Genomic DNA, 19,747 nt, shown 5'->3' with positions numbered 1-19,747 from the left:
AAATAGGGCGGAAATGATGGGTGTGTGTTATACGCCGATATACCATATTTACTTACCTGTCTTGAAGCGTGGGCCGGTGTTCAGCGCGCACCGCGGTACTGGAACTTCAATTTCAGGTTCCGGTTTCCGGCAGGACTGAAAGGAAGTGTGCACACTTCCTTTCAGTCCCGCCGGAAACCGGAACCTGAAATTGAAGTTCCAGTACCGCGGTGCACGCTGTGAAGCCGGCCCACGCTTCAAGACAGGTAAGTAAATATGGGACAAGGGGAGGGGGGACACTACGGGACAAGGGGAGGGGGGGACACTATGGGATGAGGGGGGGACACTATGGGAGGGGGTGGAGAATACTATGGGGGGGAGAATACTATGGAAAGGGGGGGACACTATGGGATGAGGGGGGAACACTATAGGAGGGGGTGGAGAATACTATGGGAGGGGGGAGAATACTATGGAAAGGGGGGGCACTATGGGAGGGGTGGAGAATACTATGGGGGGGAATACTATGGAAAGGGGGGAACACTATGGGATGAGGGGGGGAACACTATGGGAGGGGGTGGAGAATACTATGGGAAGGGGGGGAGAATACTATGGAAAGGGGGAACACTATGGGATGAGGGGGGAACACTATGGGATGGGGGGAACACTATGGGAGGGGGTGGAGAATACTATGGGAAGGGGGGGAGAATACTATGGAAAGGGGGGGACACTATGGGATGAGGGGGGAACACTATGGGATGGGGGAACACTATGGGAGGGGGTGGAGAATACTATGGGAGGGGGTGGAGAATACTATGGAAAGGGAGGGAACACTATGGGATGGGGGGAATACTATGGGAGGGGGGGAAATTTCCTGGAATTTCCTTCTTAAAATGAGGTGCGTGTTATACGCCGGGGCGTGGTATATTTTACAATATTTCTGTTTTATCCCCTACAAATATCAAGAAAACGCTTCCAGCAGCTACGGGAGTCTACAGTCACCTCTCAAATTATCACTGCTGATAAGCTAATAAGATGCCATAATTTAGGAAACATTCATTTAGCAGAAGTGATAATTGTTTTATTAATTATTATTCAGGTTGTAGTATTTAACCAGTGTCACGGAACAACCCGGCACAAACTGAATGACAGCAGGATAAAATATTTCTAGAAAGATTTCATCTGTCACAAAGCCAGACTCTTCTGTCAGAACAATGATACAAATGTAACCCAGTGTAACAAAGGGGCCTGTAACCACGGAAACAGATTTTCAGATCTGCTATGACTGTCCCTTTTTTAGTCTATTTGGGCCAATCAGGAGCCTACTTGTTGTTTTAGAAAAGTTTTATCTTAAAATCAGGGCTGTTGCAGCCTATTAGACAGAATTACGCACTCAGCCTGTGTGTGTCTTCCTCACCTAGGTGTACACAATGAGGCACAGGGGATCATTTTCACGCAAGCAAATTACTACAAAACGCACAGGTTCAGAGAAGAACCATCTCAAACTGGCAACATTGCCGTCTGTCGAGACCAAAACTAAAATTATTAGAGGGTGGCACCATGTAGTAGCCTGATTGCAGAATGAATGTAAAATACATTTAATTTCTGATATTGAACACATCACTCAGTAAAGCAAATCAATCTGTTAAATAAAAATGTAAAATTTGAAAGAAAAAAACAACAACTATGGGATAAGATGCCTGTTTTGTTTTTCAAGGCTATAATGAGTTCTGTCTTTTAAATGTAATGAGAGCAGAAGGAAACATTGTGAAATACAAAGAATTGGTTGGATTAACTGCATCCTGACGGACCGTTTGATGTTTTCAGTCGATCAGAATAGATCTTAAATTCATGTCACAGTGACTAACCAGAAAATTCACAGATAGGTTTAAACTAATGAATGCCTCCTTTGTTTTAACAATTAATGTATGATTCCGAAGTTTTATATATAGATAATGGTATTCCGTGCATCCATAAGAGATGTATCAGCCGGTTCTCACCTGTTACTGTCACAGTTGCGGTGGTTTTTTGGTCTCCTGTATCACACGTGTAGCTTCCTGAGTCTTCAGGCTGAGCATTGTGGATAGTTAACTCCACAGTTTTTCCTTTTTGTTTGATGTCATACTTGTCACTGGCCAGCAGAGCGGCGCTGCCCTTCCTCCACTGCACGGGAGCGTTGGGTTTGGAGAGCTGAGCTCGCATGATGACAGCAGAATTCTCGTCACAGGTTTGATTCTCAAGCTGCTGGTCAAAGAGCACTGGTACGGCTGTATTAAACAAAGGAACTCTCATCATTGTGACAATGTTGAACAAAGGGAATGATCATGAATATAAACTCTAAAGAAAGCCACCATTGTCTGAAACCATACCTCGTAACTGTCCCTATTTAGGAGAGACAGTCCTTATTCTGGGTACAAATCCATGTGATTATTATTCTAAATTACTTTAATTGTTATTAATAAGTCTCCTACAATTTCCCAGAACCACCCCAGTCCCTGGCCACACCCCCACTCACACCCCTAAATTAAAAGTGTCACTCTTTGTCCATTTGAAATGTTGGAAGGTGTGCTGAAACCAACCCATTTTTGTCTGATTTCTCAGGTAATAAATTAATAAATTGAATCAATTTCAGACCATGAGAGCTTCTATTTAATATTAGTGATTTTAAATGCTACTATTACTGGTGTAACTATTACTGATTTAAAAAAAGGTAAAGCTAATCAATAAAAATCTCCAGAATCTGTGTGCCTATTACATAAAAAAATAAAGAAAACCTTTTTAGTATTTCTTAAAGAGATCCATCAACCACAATGATAATGAATAGCAAAAGCAACAAAAACTGGTTATTTGTGCAGTGTTCCAAATCCCTACGCACATTTAAATAACTGGAGGTTTTTAGCATGACTCCAATGGTTATTAGATTGCAAGCTCACCTGCCACGTCAAGGCAAACCTCTTAGGTGAGTCCTACACTAACAATTTACCTTGCTGCTTCCAGCTAAAAAAGCAAAACCTCTGAGACAAAAATGGGTATTTTTCTAAACCTCTGCACACTTATTAACCCTTAATAGTGTACACATGGGTGGCCGCACTGTAACATGGCTGCAAGGCACTTTTTCTACGTAAAGACATGTTTTACATCAATATACCAGAAGTGACATCCCTATTAAAAATATTCCAGAAGGAAACAGGTCAATGTGATAGTTATATTAGATTTGTGTGTCAGATGTATCATTACTTAATGTTATATTATCAATGAGGACACCAAGCTCTATGAGACGTGTACCTGAAACCGATACTTTTGCTTTAGTTTGTTGATTGCCAATATCACAGGAGTAAACTCCAGAGTCTTCAGGTTTCAAACTGGAAATCTGCAAAGTATGGATCATCTCATGTTCTCGTATATCATACTTCCCACCGTGTGTGATCTGCTCAATGCCTTTTCTCCACACCACTTGTACATCGGGCTGTGAGACCTCACACTGCAGAATGGCTGGGGCATCTTCTTCCAAATTTACATCTTTCAGTTCTTTAGTAAACACCGGGAGTGGGGCTGAAAGGGCACAGATTTATTATTAATCTACAGAAGACCATTGAAACATGATGTGGGATCTGGCCATCATTTTGATCATATCCATTACAAATTTAAGATGGCAGGTGATGGTGCCCTAATTCTGAAATGACGATAATTGTTTTATTGTTAATAATAATATAGTCAACATCAGCCTCTGTAGTTTGTTGTTTTATAATATGTATCTACTTTGTACCTGTGGCTGGGAAAAGCCAACTGTGCAAATGTATCACTTGTTACCTTTCACTGTGAGTTCTGCTGTGGACATGTATGGTCCAACTCTAAAGACCACCGTCCCTGAGTCCTCCAGGGTCACACTGCTCAGCTTCAAGACATGGATCTTTCCATTCTCCACTGATATCTCATTCATCTCATTGTTCTCAAGGGTTATTCCCTGTAGCTTCCATTCAACATCCTTTTCATTGGCGTGGGACACTTCACACCTGAACACAACGTCCTCCGCAGCAACCACTGACACATCTTTTAACCCATGGACTATGGTCACATCCAGTTCTAATCAGGAATATAGAAGAAATATAACTGAAATAGTTCATGACAATATGCCACAATATGTCCTTTGCTGCAGCAATTCAACTTCTGTCATGCATCAACCCTTCAAAGTAACATCGAAAAACATTTTGTAATTCTTAAATCTTAAATCACTGACTGTACCTCCCTTCTCTGTAATGTAACCCGCAAAGTGCTGAGTGTTCTTCTACGTACAATATTGTTTGGGGAGAATTGATTTTCGTCCATGTGGCGTTTCGGTTCAGATGAATTTTGACTGTGTGATCATTTCAGGGACAATTATTTGGATCAACCAAAATGGAGGAAAAAGGCACCAATTAGTGTACTGCAAAATATATAGATAATATAATTATTATGTATATATTTTGCAGTACGATAGGCTTTTTTTCACTCCATTTGGTTCACAGGTCGAGAAGAAGTAACCAAATTAGTTTTTTTTTTACTGCTCCTAAAATCAACAGTTTTGTGGCTCCTAGCCACTAATAATTTTTTTTTTGGTTCCACGGGTGGAACTTTGAATCACAAAACACCTCATTCATTCCTCATTTTGTTTGTTTCGTGATTCAGTCATATGGTGATTTGGTGTTCGGTAATTCGGATGACTCGCTGACTGCTAAAATTTTTGATGAATCGCAATTCATTTGAAAGTGAATACACAAGTCTACTCTGTGCTCTATTGACCCTTCCATCATCTCCCAGGGTTGATTTCAAGCCTACTGGTTTATCTTCCCATGGTTGCTAAAGATCCATTACCTTTAACATTAAGGGTTGCAGACGTCTTCTTACTACGAGCAAGACAGATGTACTCCCCAGCATCCTCCAGCTCCAGATTGTGGATAATAAGTTCTCTCACAGGACCATTGACTTTTATGTTGTATTTGGAATTGGACTGTAGCTTCACAGCACCTTTTCGCCACTCTACGGATGCCGTCTTGGCAGACAACTCGCAACAGAAACGAGCAGTGCCACCTTCTTCTGCTGCCACATTCTCCAGCGACTTCAAAAACTCGAGAACTGCAAATAAAAACAATCCTGACTGATCAACACAATAACTGTACAAAACCATGGAATCGTATATAAGTACTAAGAGGTATTAAAAGCATTTAATTGCAAATTTGCAGCAAGATAAAAAATATCAGTAACATTATAACATCTCTTGTATATTATGCTCATATAACACTGCTTATTTACTGACATGATGTTCTACAGAAAGCTTTTATGAAATTTAAAATGTAACACCGAGCAAGATAAGTATTATACTTATCTAAACTTTCAAACACATCTTATAGTTTAAATAAATATTTCTGTGAGTTTGATTTCCATGGCACCTTGCGATACACTTACATACTAATCTCCAGAAAAAGAGGGACACCAGAATAAAGGAAGGGACAGAGGGATTGAGTTACAAAAGTAAAGTTCCTTCTCAAGCTAAATACATGGGCAGTATGAAACCTCTGTCTCTTTGGGTCTAGGTAATTGGATTGCAATTTGAGATGAATCTTTTAGGCTCCCAGTATCATAGCAGACAGGCCTCATTTAGAAAGGAAGATTGACATATAATCAGTTGGACGTAACATAATAACCTTTCTGTTTTCAAATTTGTAGCCGAGCTATCTTAATTTTAACCCTTCCTTTAAAATTAAAATAAATCCTTCCAAAATAAAACCATATTGGCTGAGGCCAAATTCTGACTCACCATTCACTTTAACCGTTGCAGTGGTTTGATCATCTCCAGTGTCACAAGTATAATCTGCCGAGTCTTCTGCTTCAGCATCGTAAATCACCAGTTCAGCCACCACACCCTCTTGCTTCATTGCGTATTTGGCACAAGGGAAGAGCTTCACAGTACCTTTCCACCATTCAAGAGGAACATTTGGCTTGCTGGTTTCACAGCGCAGTGTAACGCTCACCCCATCTTCCACAACAGTATTTTTCAGGGGCTTGATGAAGAGTATTGGCACGGCTAAACAGAAAGCACATGAAGAACTGAATAAACATGATACAACTCTACCAGTGAAGAAGAATTTGCAAGTGGCATTGTACTCTTTTTTGAGTCCAAATATGAAAATATTTTGGGATCTACTACATCAATGACTCAAGTGGATCTGCAGCAGGAGATATGGGTTTGACTGACAGCAAATTTGGGGATTAAGTGAAACTAAACATTTAGACAAATGCGTGAACCGACATTCACAATTTAAGGATATACATATTTATAGTATATGAAGAAATGAAGATGTTACTGAATGAAAATTCCCCCCTAGGAGAATGCGCAAAACATATAATTAAAATTGAGTGAATATTTGGAAGAGTTGGGACACGGGAGTTTAGGACACCGTTTCAACTAAACTCACATGGATGAAACACATTGTGTATAAATAATGGTCTTACAATTAGTATTGAGGATAGAAGTAGATGTTAGAGTGTTTGTACCAGGCAATAATTGATAAGGAGGATAGTGACACTATGAGTAAAGCATTACATTTAGCATCTCTGTATGAAAATTCTGAGCATGATCTATAATAGACTGTAAAAGGATGCTAAATAGACTATAATAGACTGTACAGTATGAACGCTTACAGATGCCCATTGCAAAAGGACAGAGCAAACAGTCCATGCCCTGTAAAAATAATGGTTATATAAAAAAGGTAGGAAAATGAATGTTTAAAACTGGAAATTGAGAAGCTGTTGCTTTGTAGGGTGAATGCATTGATATAGTGAGGTCAGCTGACACTCAGATAAGAATTCGTTTTTCAACAAAACAATAATACTAAAAGTGTTGCTGTTAAAGTATTGGGATGTTGAGACTGTGATTGATTCAGATGAGAACTTAAACAGACTGTAGTTCAGTCAACCTGTATAAAGGTTTTAATGTTTTAGGATTAAATAAAGGGACTCCCACACAGTATAAAAGGCACCTGGAAAACGTATTCATGCAATAAGGTTGACCTTTCCATTATATGAGAATGTTGGTTCTTAAATAGTTAACTGTTTGGCTATTATTTGGATGGCAGAGTTGGAATACATTTTGAATGTACCTTTTACTGTTAAGAATGCTCTGGTTTCCTGATCTCCTGTATCACAACTGTATTCTCCCGTATCTTCCAATTTAAGATTATGTATCAGTAGCTCTGCAACATGGTCCCTCTGCCTCATCTCATACTTGGCCCCAGGCTGAAGTCCTAGACCAACTTTACTCCATTCTACCTTGACATTAGGCTTGGATAATTCACATCGCAGTGTCGCAGTGCCCTCCTCCTGGACCTCACAGTTCTGAAGCAGCTGAGTGAACACAACTGGCAAGGCTACCAGAGAAATGTACAATTTCAATAAATTGCCATATGCTAAGAATATCTCTATTAACATAACAATCACTATATTTAAACTAAGCTTTTACTTTTCAACAGAGCAAAACCTTAAGTTTTAAAAGTAGGGTCCAGTTGGGATGAAGCCTAAGAGGTCAAGAGGTGGAGCCTCTAGGGTTATATGGTAAAGTCAGAGGGGCAAGAATGATGCACTTAATTTAATTTTGAAGCCTTTAAAAAAAATCTCCCAACATTGGCACTATGATCTGGGACAAGGGCTGGAGAGGTTACAAAATGGGTCACCAGTGATGCACTAAAGGTTATGTCTGCTGATAAAAGGACTTCATGACCATGAACGATGCAAAAGATGGTGTACAATCCTGGTGGCATTTCACACCAAGCTTACTAACAGATGTGCTGGCCTATTCTGAGTTGCCCACAAGCACAACATTTCTGAAATACTTTATCCCCAGACTGAATCCCCTGAGTACACTTTGCATGCACTCACATTGTTTTTTATGGGGACCTGATCTCTGATATATATATATATATATATATATATATATATATATATATATATATATATATATATATATATATGGTGTCCCAAAATGTGGGACGCCAGAGCTCAAGCCTGGGCTGGCAGTCTTTGAGTTTTCATTTGGGTTCACGTCCTGGATATTTTTGGAACTTATCAATGCCTCTGACTAGTGCACTCATTGTATCACCTCTTTACGTAAAAGTAACTGTTACAGTGTGTATTTATTAACTCTAGCCACAGGCTGGTGTCCATGCAACATTATTGCAAATACACAATATTGGTTTACAGGTCAAAAGGTTTTTCCTCTGTTTGATCCCAAACACTCTTTCAATGACCGAATGTTTTAATTCACCGTTTTCTACCATTTGCCCTGCAGATTCTTTGCAGTTAATTTCCAATAATTTGCAAGTCATGATGACAATCCTCCCAAGTTCCCCAAAAACTCCCCCCCCCTTTTTTTAAATGGCAGCTGAAAGAAATTAAAATACAATTTTAATTATTATTTTATTATTTATAAAAGCTCAATGTCATAATGCTATTCCTTGAAAAAACACAATACAATACAATACAATACAAGCAGCAGATGATGAATTATTAAAGGTCTAATAAGTATGGACAGTCTGAGAGCAAGAACGGGTGTTCTATGAGAATGTGGCAGACCTAGAGACATTCTGTAAGGGGAAGATGCATGTGTGAATAAAAAACATGAAAAGTTAATGGCAAAGCAAGGGGACCATGAAGAGTTGTACTTGCTGTGGCAAATGTGCTTATGCCACGAGCTCCTGGAGGAGCCTGCTGGCTAGCCTCCTGCCCAAGGACTATGGGCCATGTAACTGACCCTTAAAATCGTAGAGTGTCAGCTCCAGCCTCCAGTGCAGCCTGTCCCAGCCGACCACCAGGGGTAAGGTTCTCCCTCCTGGCCCAAGAGTTAACAAATATATATTTGCAAGGTGTCAGAATTAGATACATGGAAGCTTAAAGAAGCAGATCGTTGGTGAAGAGGACACGCAAAAGAGGTTTTGCCTTGCCATGGCAGAGACAATTTAATTAAAATTACTCTAATTGGGCGGAGCCGAGCTAGCGAAGCGACCAGACGCACTCAACATGAGCTCCTGCAGCAAAGACTCAATTATGCCGATAAAACGGGGTAAAGTGACACGACTCACCCTCAACACAGCCCACTGGACTAAAGAAGCTCTTATGGACCCGGAGATACCTTACTCGATACCCGATCTGTCCGGGAACCGCAACAACCGGTTTGGGCCTACTGAGAGAGGCGAGGGAGGGGGAAGGACGGCCGCCTTCCCGCCCGACACTGAAACCCTTACACGAGCAAGTACTGCTTCCCCCCCCCCTGTGGACCGGTGGGGGATATCCCGGTCCCCGCCAAAAGAGGCACCCCACCCTCACTATAACGCGACAGTCCTGGCGCTCCCCTCAAGCAGCATGGGAGCGGGGGCCTCCAACATGGCGGAAAAGCATGATCCAACCAAAAGAGACACGCGACAGCACCAACATGCACCATCAGGCCCCAGTGGCCATGCTAAAGACTCCATTGCAAATATCTTTGACCGCTTTTGGGCCAACCTGGCACTGCATCTACAACCGGCGAAGACCCACCGCAATCCAATCACCCGGGACCGGGTTCACGGCGCTGGGAAATCCGGGACTCCACCTCAGGGCACAACGAAGTCCCTCGCCACTAACTCACACATTAAAAGCCCTCCCAGGCTGAGAGCAGTAGGGGACATACCCCGTGGGTGCCGGCCACATCAGCGGAGAGCGGCTACACGACGACCAGCATCGACCAGCAGGACTCCCCGCATTATCCCGAAAGGGACGACCCTGGCCCATACTGGCTCCCAGGCTCGTGGCAAGATGGCACTGGCTCTGATACAGTCCTGGGGCAAAGGGGGAATCCCGTCTGAACAACGTTATGTAACCTCCCTAATGAACAGGGGTAAAAGTGAGAGACGCCAGCTTGGACTAACATCGGCCTTCAGCAGACGCCGAACGCTGGACAGCGAGGTATTGACCCTGCAGCATGACAGAAACTGGAGGGTTGCCTCACGTAGCCTGAACACGGTGAACCCACGGCAACGTGACCGCACACCTCCCTACAGACTGGGCATCGGATGAAAGGGCGGTAAGACCCGGTCTGCCTGTTGGCCAGCCCCGGTGATGAACTCGACGCAGACGACCCGGCAGAACCCACATAACCTGACGGACAAATGTAACGAGCCAATACCCATGGACATAGACCTATGCATAACATACTCTGTCCCTGCATCGGACTAAACACCTAACATCTGAATCTCCAATGCTATTGCGGGACACCATCTTATTACCTCGTCATGATTGACCTAGACCCCAGCGACTATCAGGAAGGCGCAACACGACTACGCTGCACCACAAACCAAGTTAGTCACTGCTGCCATTAGCAAAGATCAGACAGACATCGAACACCTTGCCTGAATGCTACTTTGAGTTTATCTGCTTCCACTCCTGCGGGCTGCTGGGCCTGACACCGGGACTATCATGGCAAAACTTAGTCTGGCTCCAACAGGGAACTGGCTGGCTCCAAAGAGGAGCTGAGGACTTTCCCACTCCTGGCAAGTTGTTCCAACGGCACCCGCAACAGACTCAGAAGCTTTCTGTCTTTTTTGTCTTGCATGAGTTGGACTCGCAAAGGAAGGGTCTTGGGGACCTCTGAGGGGTCACCCTCAGTTATAGTTACTCCTGATGCATATACCCTATTTTTGTTTAATCTTTTTATTTTCTGTTCTTATATGCACTGTGCTTTCCATAAGTATACTTAATCCTCCTCATGTATAGACAGTATCGCTGATAGCCAGTATATATTGTTCTAAGAAGTTTGCCTAGCATGCTTATACCTAGGTATTACTCAGCATCTGAACGCACATACTCATGGATAGGTTTCTGTATTGCGATAAACGTCTATAGCTCAGGCAGTAGCACAGCGAGCCTCCTCACTGTACCGAGCGACACCTGGCCCTTTGTTGTTCTTAACTCTACTCACTTTTAAAGAAAATCGTCTAGACCTAGCATATTTACACATTGTACATTCCAGTATAGCATCTCGCTTCACTCTACTCATACACTCAGCAGATATGCACTCTGATACCTGAACACAATAGCGACGCAAAGTTTAATGTTACTTAAGTTTACTTACTACAATGCTCATACTCAACTACCTTTAAACACAAAATTTGTGCTAGATATTGCATGTACCTCTCTGTTAAACTGTATACTATGCGTTGGAGGAATGCCGTTGGGGTACCTCCCAACCGACTGTTAAAAGCTTATGCACAACAAAAATAAAGAATAAAAAAAAAAATTAAAAAAAATCGTAGAGTGTATGGAACTGAAATTGGACAGACAAACTCGCGCACACTGCTGACGAATGCCTGCTTCTTTTCTACACATGTCAGGAGAGCGCTGTTTGGTAGGACTGTTCGCATGAACTAGGCGAACAATCGCTAACTAGGAGCCAGAGAATCAGTTTGGTGTTTTATTCGTTTTTGGACTCCTGAAAGTAACCAACCCCTACCACTTTTCTTTTGGAACTATTTTGGGCAGAAGCCACGTGTGCAGTCGTTCAAAACTTTAACCCAGTAGCGATTCGGCTGTGTTCGTGGGATCCGAACGCTTTTTGGATGTGTTGGGTGCTCAGATCCAGGCTATCCGGGGATATAGGACTTGTGGGAGTCCCTTGTAATATTGTGTGTTGGGGTGTTAAACATTTTGTGCCTTGTACATCTGTGCCTGGGAGATAATTAGTTTAAGCAAAGTACACTCAATTATCTCCCAGACACAGAGACTCCGGGGAGGAGTCTGTATTGAATTTTATGGAGACCCCCTGCTGGGGGTCTGTGTATAAACTGCCTGTACCATGCCCCATTAAACCAGTTCACTCCCAGCCTTAAGTCTTGGCTAATGTCTGTGGGGGAAGGCTATAACAGCTATAATCACTACATAGCTGTACTGTCTCCAGGACAGCTTTGATCACTGGAAGTTGGATCCAGGACCCTGTTCCAGGGTGGGAAGCAACTACAAGACTCCAGCCAAGCTGCTAGGGGCTGGTGTTTGGCGAGGTACCCAATCGGAGCACCAGGACGTCTGCCACACTTGCAAATGTGGTTACATATGTATCTGTGAAGAGCTCTGTAGATAATAAACAATATTTTATTTAAATCCTAAAGCATACAGGAAGCCAGCGTAAGAAAAGAGGGTAAAATAAAAGATGAACAAAAAAAGATACATCAGGCAGCAGTGTATTAATCTGGATATAGAAGAGACCAATTAAGAGAGGGCGATGAAGGATTGCATCTTGTTTTAGATACATTAAATGTGAGTTTAAACGAGGCATGTTTTTGAGAATGATTGGATGTAAGAAGCAGAGTCAAATGAGAAAAAAAGTAAAAACTCATGTAGAATGTGTATGGAAACTCAATTGACATGTTCTGAGACAGATTTTAAAGAAAGGGGAGAGGCGATTAGTGACATGATCCATAAAAAGGGGGAAATCAGGAGAAAAAGGGCACACGTGAGTGCCAAAAGCATTGCTAGTACTGGAAGCCAAAACGAGTTTCTAGATAGCCAAGAATGGCAGTTCCAGGAAAAGGAGATGAAGAATTGGATCTTAGAGGCCTCCATCTCAATAGTTAGCAGCGATGTGGAGGTGCCAAAATGAGCCAATGAAATGATATTGGCAGACAAGGAAAGTACAATATAAAGGTTAAGGTCACGAAGAGTTTGAAGTAGAAACAGGAAGTCCAGTGTGACAGACGTTGCAGAGAATAAGCAAAAACTACAATTAAATCAATTTCCACATTTAGGGAAGTTTTAGACAAGCTCTAAAAGTTTAAACAAGACTGAAGTGGGACCATTAAAAAATGGTTTTAAAAAGGTTAGAAAAGTAATAAATTGTGTAAAATCAGACTGTAAATCTGAGCTTCAACAAGGGTTCAAACCTATGCGTATAAAAATTAAAAAGAAAAAAATGGCAAAGATCTAGGATTACGATTTGCTGGGCCTGCTTCAGCTGAGCACCTGGTGTTCATCTGGGATTGAGTGTGCCCCCCCGGGTCGTCTTTGGTAATATTAAAATTGAAAAGACAATAATCCAATTGAACAGTAATGTACTACCATGGGCACATATTACCAGATTGTGGGGGGGAAGTATTTGAGATAAAAGATCTACGACTGAAACCCAGAAGGGTAAACTAAACCGAGCAGGGGTTAATCAAAATCAGCAACCAGATATGACCAGATAAGGGAAAACAGACATCAGGAACAAAGAAGCTAGCTGAGCCAAAACCAAGATTAAACATCATGAATGAACATTTAGGGATCTGAAACCACAAAATGTCACTGGTCCTGAAGCTAGAGGGGTTTGTGCCACGGTTGCAAAGGTGAAGTGCGTTGAATGAGATGCCAATTAAAAATAGATAAAGGTGACTAGTCGCATCATTCGATGATGTGAGCAAAAATTACTTTTTATTCTGGATGGCTGAGGCTGATGTGATATTGATGCTGGAAAGACTCCATAGAATGACGCTAGAGTCTATCTATACAGGTGGGACTGAGATAAATTGGACGCAGGAATGTCAGAATTAGCGAGCGACCATACATGTTTGTAGTCACAAACAACGCATTGTTCCTTGGGTAAAGGTCTTCTGGAGACTGGAAAGGGGGGTGGGGGGGATAAATTCACTTTATCTGATTTTCTTTTTATTGTAAATGGCCTTTGTATTAAACATTATTACATTATTATTATTTACTCATTTCATATCACATGCTATACATAAAAATTAAACAAAAATATATAGATGAGCCATGGAATTATATGATAAAAATAACAAAAAAGAAAAAGAAATGTAAATGTATAACTTAAAATCGGAAGTTAACAAAGAGATTAAATATGAAACCCAAACAGTTAGTATTGGTTTAAACAGCGACACTTGCTCCAGTTAACACAATATACCAAGAGCTCAACCTGTTTAATGAGAGAATTACTAAAAGGTCGGCCACAAACCTCAAATATCCCACTCTTGTGAAGCTAAATGGTGATGGTTATAATGATGTTAGTCTACAGTGGGACGTATCTATGTATGTGTAATAAGTCAATGGAACTATCAATATGTATCTGCTGAATTCTGAACACCAAGAGAGCCATATAGCTTCACAAGCACCCATAAAACCTAAAGCTTCGGTCAGAAATAAAATAGTTACCCGTCACGGTTAGGACACCAGATGTTTTCTCTTCTCCACAAACACAAGTGTAGTCCCCAGAATCAGCTGTTTCCAGATTTTGGATCTGTAGCTCAGCGATGGCCCCTCTTTGCTGGAGTTCATACTTGGCACTGGATTTAAGAATCTGTGTTCCTTTCAGCCATTTCACAGATGCATCTGGTTTACTGAGCTGGCAATGGAGAGTGGCTTTTTCACCTTCAGTGGCTTCAACATGCTTCAGTCCCTCTTTAAATATCACCGGGAGTGCTAAAAGACAATGGAAGAGCATCCCTCTCACATATTAGGAATAAGGTCACAAAGACTCGTGGCAATATCCTAAGCTGCCCTAATTATTTTACTGTTTTTATGTTGTGCTTTTTTGTGTTTTTTTTTTTTTTGCTTTAATGGAAATTAAGTTTCTTGTCCAGCTGTGCTCATAATGGAATTTTGGGTGCTAAGTGGAATCTATGAAGGTGGCACTGGCTGTGAACATTGCCAGTGACCATCCAAATGTAGATTAGAATTCCACTTCTTGACTGTGGTCAAAACTTGGAAGAAAATAACCATACAGGCTCATTGAAACCTGTGAAGCCTAAATCATGGCGCCAACGTATACCCCAGAATCTTTAAGCTGATGTTGTAAAAAAAAAACATAAAACATTAATCAGTGGAAACAATTATCTGTTTCCACGGTGATAATTCATCAATGATTCCATAGAACTGCATTTTCCCATAACGGTTTATTTGACAATGTTCTGCTAGTGAAAACATTGCTTTAACATTAACAACAACTTTCATTGAACGCCTGTCTCGAAATTCCCTGAATGACCACACTAGGCTACGTGGTATGGGTTTTATATATATATTCTAAAGGAAGGTAATGGAATACTTTTTACCATGAATTTTAACCACAGACGTAGTCTTCTTATCACCACACACACAGGTATATTCTGCTGCATCATTCACATCCACGTTACAGATTGCAAGTTCTACATTTGGACCATCTTGCTTGAAAACAAGTTTGTCGCTGGGTTTGAGAAGTTTGCCATTTTTACTCCATTCCACAGGAATATTTGGTTTGCTTAGCATACAACGTAGAGTGACAACTTCACCCTCTGTGGCTTCAACATCCGTCAGTTCTTCTTTGAAAACAATCGGCAGAGCTGGTAGCAGAAGTTTTGAAGTACAAGTTAAACATCCACATCACTTAAATCATCCTATTAATGGTACTGTTTCTTTGTAATCATTTTTTCCAATGACTGTTATACAGACAATCCATTTTCATGCCCTACACAGTGTCCTTTTGAGATTTATGGAATAAATAAACTGAAGTGAAACAGCCTCTTACGACCACTATTAATCACCTTGTCGTCAATAAAACATCAGACTTCATAAAAACTCGAAACATGAAAAGGGTCACATTGCTGTGAATAGCCAAAAAAATATTTATGTTTTGGGGTTTTCGATTGTGTACTTGTTTTTGTAGAAGACAATTCTTGTTTTTGCTGAATTTACTAAATATCTACAGAGCCCTTGAACAATGCATTTTCTTAGCAGTCTAATCTAAAAAATACAACACGAAAAAGAAGAAAACATATATACCTATTATTATATAAAAATCTGGTGATTTCGTTATGACCAATCCGTTTAGAAATACAATTACACAACAGCAATTTGAATGAGCTATTAAATATTGTGCATGAAAACTCTGTAAGTAATTTCCGTGTATATATCATAGACAGGTAAAACATAATTACTCAAATATTTTAAAAAAAATAAGTTACCATTGACTGTTAAAGAGGCCCAGGTCTCCTGATCGCCACAGACACACTTATACAATCCCTGATCCGCAGGTTCTGTATCACTGATTACTAACTCTACTGTAGAACCCTCTTGTCTCATCTCATATTTGTCACTTGTTCTGAGAGTGCTGTCATCTTTCTTCCATACCACAGAAGCAGACAACTTGGTAATTCCACACCGAAAAATGGCAATTCCTCCTTCTGTAACCTCAACATTTTTCAGGTTGACGTTGAAAGAAGCAGGTAATTCTAAAATAATTGTAACATGGAAAATAATAAAGCACAAAAACTCAAATTGTTCTGAACTTTTGAATATATACCAAACACTTCATTCAGACTTGCAAGATGAGGCCAGATCTCATGAGCTAGTCCAATCTACCAGATCAATAAATACATTATAGCCCATGGTTTCTCTATCTCAATTGGTAGCTGGAGATAATATGTGAGTCCAATGGAACTCGCTCCATTTTACATGATGAAATCTCCATATAAACATATTGTTGAGAAATCTGTGATATAGTTCACTTTGCAAAACTTGGCCAAATACTTAAGAAAATCAAAAAGGTACCAAATAGTAACTTTTCAGGGAGTTTGCGCTCTTTAACATGTTTTAGAACCTACATACAACACTTAACATTTTCACAGAGATCACATAAAACTACAGATTTTTTTTTAAGCAGTAAAGAACCAAAGGACCATTCTGTCCAACCACTGTGAAATGTCAAACTCCACGTTGTATAGACGTGTAACTAGTATGAATTTTAATTGTGATTTATACACTTTTTTACATAGTTTCATAAATTCCTTTTTTTTTTCTATTTTTTGGTAGGCATGAATGAAGAACATATAGAGGTAAAGGGATGGAGGGAGTAACTCTCAAGGTAAGTGATGCATTGTATTGGTATAATCATTTACCTATCACTATTAAGGTAGCCGTAGTTGCCTCTTCTCCACACAAACACGTATAGTTCCCAGAATCCCTCAGATCTAGATCACTGATGATCAGTTCAGCTTCAAGACCTTCCTGGTGCAATTTGTATTTACTGCTATTTTTAAGGGTCTCGTGACCTTTCTTCCATTCCACTCGAGAATTTGATTTAGTCAGTTTACAATGTAAAATGGCCTTCTGGCCTTCAGTAACTTCCATATTTTTAAGTTCTTCATTAAAACGTATAGGTAATTCTAAAGAAAGTGACAGAATGGTACAAATGAAACACAGAGGTTTAACACGTCTCGTAGACAAGACCAAAGTATAAGTATATTGTCATAAAGAAATAATGACACTATATGTTTATGAATAGATTGCTGGGAAGTTCTGGTGTAAATAGTTCTCGACATCCCATTTGTTGTACATTTAACAGAATAAAAAAATGACAGCAAGAGATGGCAGGAAAAAATTCAAAGAAGGACAAAAAGTATGAATAAATTTAAAAAAAATAAAGTATCCCGTTTAAAAAAGTAAATTTGTAAAATGAGTGATTGGCTGAGAAAGTTAAGAAATTAAGAGAATGACTCAGGTAGTAATTAAATGCAGTGAATGACGGATAGACTACTGTGAATGCAGAGAGTGAATAATTGGGGAGGAAGTAAATACAGGACGTAACTGGCCTGGGGAGAAATTTGGAAGAAAGCATATACAGAAATATTAGAGAAATAAAATAGCAGAAGTGATTGACTTGTGAGAAAGTAAATAAGTCTAAGAAGTGAATGGCTAGGTATCAAGTAAATGTAGGAAATGACTGATTAGAGAAGAAAGTAAATGAAATTAGATGAAACATATAATATTAAATTAATAGTTGGCGAGAAAATTACAGAAACGGAATGGCTAGAGAAAAAAATAAATACAATTGAGTGACTGGAGAGAAAGAAAATACAGGATGTGAAAGAAGAAATGAAGGAAAATGGGGAGATATGAATGAAATATGTAAATAAATGTGAAGTGAATACACAAAGAAAATAAATGTGGGAGATAGCACACAAAGTGAATTAATGGGGAAAAGATAAATGCAGAAAGTGAATGAATACAGAGGAAGAAAATGCATGAAGTGAATGACTGGCAAGAAAGAACACAGAAGACGTGAATGACGGGAGAGGAAGAAAATACAAGAAATCAAAAAATGGGCATAACTATAGTTATGTGAATGAATGAAGACGAAGTAAAAATAGGATGTGAATGAATGAAGAAGAAATAAATACAGGAAGTGAATGAATGAGCAGAAATAAATATAGGAAGTTCACGAATGAAAAATAAATAAATACAGGAAGTGAATGAATGAGCATAAAATAAATTAGGAAGTTCACGAATGAAAAAGAAATAAATACAGGAAGTGAATGAATAAGCATAAAATAAATATAGGAAGTGAATGAATGAATAAATGGGAAATAAATACAAGGCGTGAATGAACGAGCATAAAATAAATATAAGAAGTTCATGAATGAAGAGGAAATAAATACAGGGATTGACTGAATAAGCGTACAATAAATATTGGAAATGAATGAATGAATTAATTAATTAATTCAATATAATGGAAATAATTGAATGGGAAAAAAAACAGGAAGTGACTAAGAAAATATTTTCTAAGTAATACAAGAGAAAGCTCCCAGTAGGGAATATTTTAATTACCCTGTACTTTTAAGGTTGCTTTGGTTTGCTGATCTCCACAAAAACATATATAGGTTCCAGTATCCTTCAATTCAAGATTTTTAATATTCAGTTCAGCAGCAGTCCCTTCCTGTTTTATAATGTACTTGTCACTTGCTTTAAGCACCCGATTGTCTTTCTTCCAGGTAACTGACAAATCGCACTTATTCATCTCGCAATGCAATGTGGCTGTTTGGCCTTCCGTCACCACGTCATCTCTTAGTTCTTCCAGAAAAACTACTGGAAGTTCTAGAAAGGTATGCATACAAAAGTCTCAATAAACTCACAACATTTAAGTTATCATTATAGTCCAGTCCAGGGTTGTCATACAGATGTTGTTATAACTTGCTACATTATGCAACATTTACAAGTGGAATTGTGGATCTAATGGAATGTGAAAGGTATGCTCAAATAAAAATATTGAATGTAGAGCTACCAAAAACACAAGAGATGCATTTAATAAGCTTTAAAGTGAGTGACGAATACACCTAGGTAGGAGTGAAACTTATTTAAGTATTGATAGGCAATTAAGGTACCGATTAGCTAGAGATTTTAGTTACAAATGAAGTCAGATAAGTTGAAAATTCCAAAATCAAAGACAATTTATTCCTTATGTGTTTTTTCAAAGGGTGAGTGCCTGTGTTAGTAATGTGTGAAGACAAAAGACAATACAACAAAGAGAATTCGGGCGTCATTTTACCATTTACTGTGAGAGTAGCTGAGGTTTTTTGGTCTCCACAAATACATGTGTATTCCCCAGCATCGTTCATATTCAAATTGACAATCACCATCTCAGCAACAAGACCTTTTTGGATGATTTTGTATTTTTCACTTGGTTTGAGAGACTTGTTTTCTTTTCTCCATTCTAGAGACGTGCTAGGCTTGGTCAGTTCACAGCAAAAAGTGACCCATTCTCCTTCTAGAGCTTCCTTTTTCTTTAGCTCTTCTTTAAATCGTGGTGGTAAGGCTGATACGGAACGAAGATGGTATTAGGTACATATGATCTATGTCATACAGAAAACAACAAAGGATGTGTGGAGCCCATCCATCGGTAGAAGTAAAGAGTTGATATGTGAAAGAGAAACTAATTTTCCGACCACATATTATATAGTGATCACATGGCCCATCG

At 39.7% G+C, this 19,747-nt stretch overlaps 1 protein-coding gene across 30 annotated transcripts in view; it reads right to left on the bottom strand.

Annotated features, from left to right (window-relative positions):
- The window catches only part of OBSCN (obscurin, cytoskeletal calmodulin and titin-interacting RhoGEF), a 344,733-nt gene that overhangs the window by 197,667 nt on the left and 127,319 nt on the right, over positions 1–19,747 (bottom strand). For 27 of the 30 annotated variants that reach the window (XM_063452748.1, XM_063452749.1, XM_063452760.1 and 24 more), the window contains 12 exons: positions 19,319–19,585; positions 18,601–18,867; positions 16,893–17,159; positions 15,960–16,226; positions 15,072–15,338; positions 14,176–14,442; positions 7,113–7,379; positions 5,771–6,037; positions 4,828–5,088; positions 3,787–4,059; positions 3,262–3,528; positions 1,977–2,243 (listed from right to left, as the gene is read on the bottom strand). In XM_063452748.1, the coding sequence (XP_063308818.1) occupies positions 1,977–2,243; positions 3,262–3,528; positions 3,787–4,059; positions 4,828–5,088; positions 5,771–6,037; positions 7,113–7,379; positions 14,176–14,442; positions 15,072–15,338; positions 15,960–16,226; positions 16,893–17,159; positions 18,601–18,867; positions 19,319–19,585 (3,204 nt within the window). The remainder of the gene's footprint in view (positions 1–1,976; positions 2,244–3,261; positions 3,529–3,786; positions 4,060–4,827; positions 5,089–5,770; positions 6,038–7,112; positions 7,380–14,175; positions 14,443–15,071; positions 15,339–15,959; positions 16,227–16,892; positions 17,160–18,600; positions 18,868–19,318; positions 19,586–19,747) is intronic. The other 3 variants (XM_063452751.1, XM_063452773.1, XM_063452776.1) reach the window with 3 other exon arrangements.

The sequence above is a fragment of the Pelobates fuscus genome, chromosome 4, assembly GCF_036172605.1.
Source record: "Pelobates fuscus isolate aPelFus1 chromosome 4, aPelFus1.pri, whole genome shotgun sequence".
Taxonomy (NCBI): domain Eukaryota; kingdom Metazoa; phylum Chordata; class Amphibia; order Anura; family Pelobatidae; genus Pelobates; species Pelobates fuscus.
The sequence above is the reverse complement of the archived record's forward strand: the minus strand, read 5'-3'. Positions and strand labels throughout refer to the sequence as shown.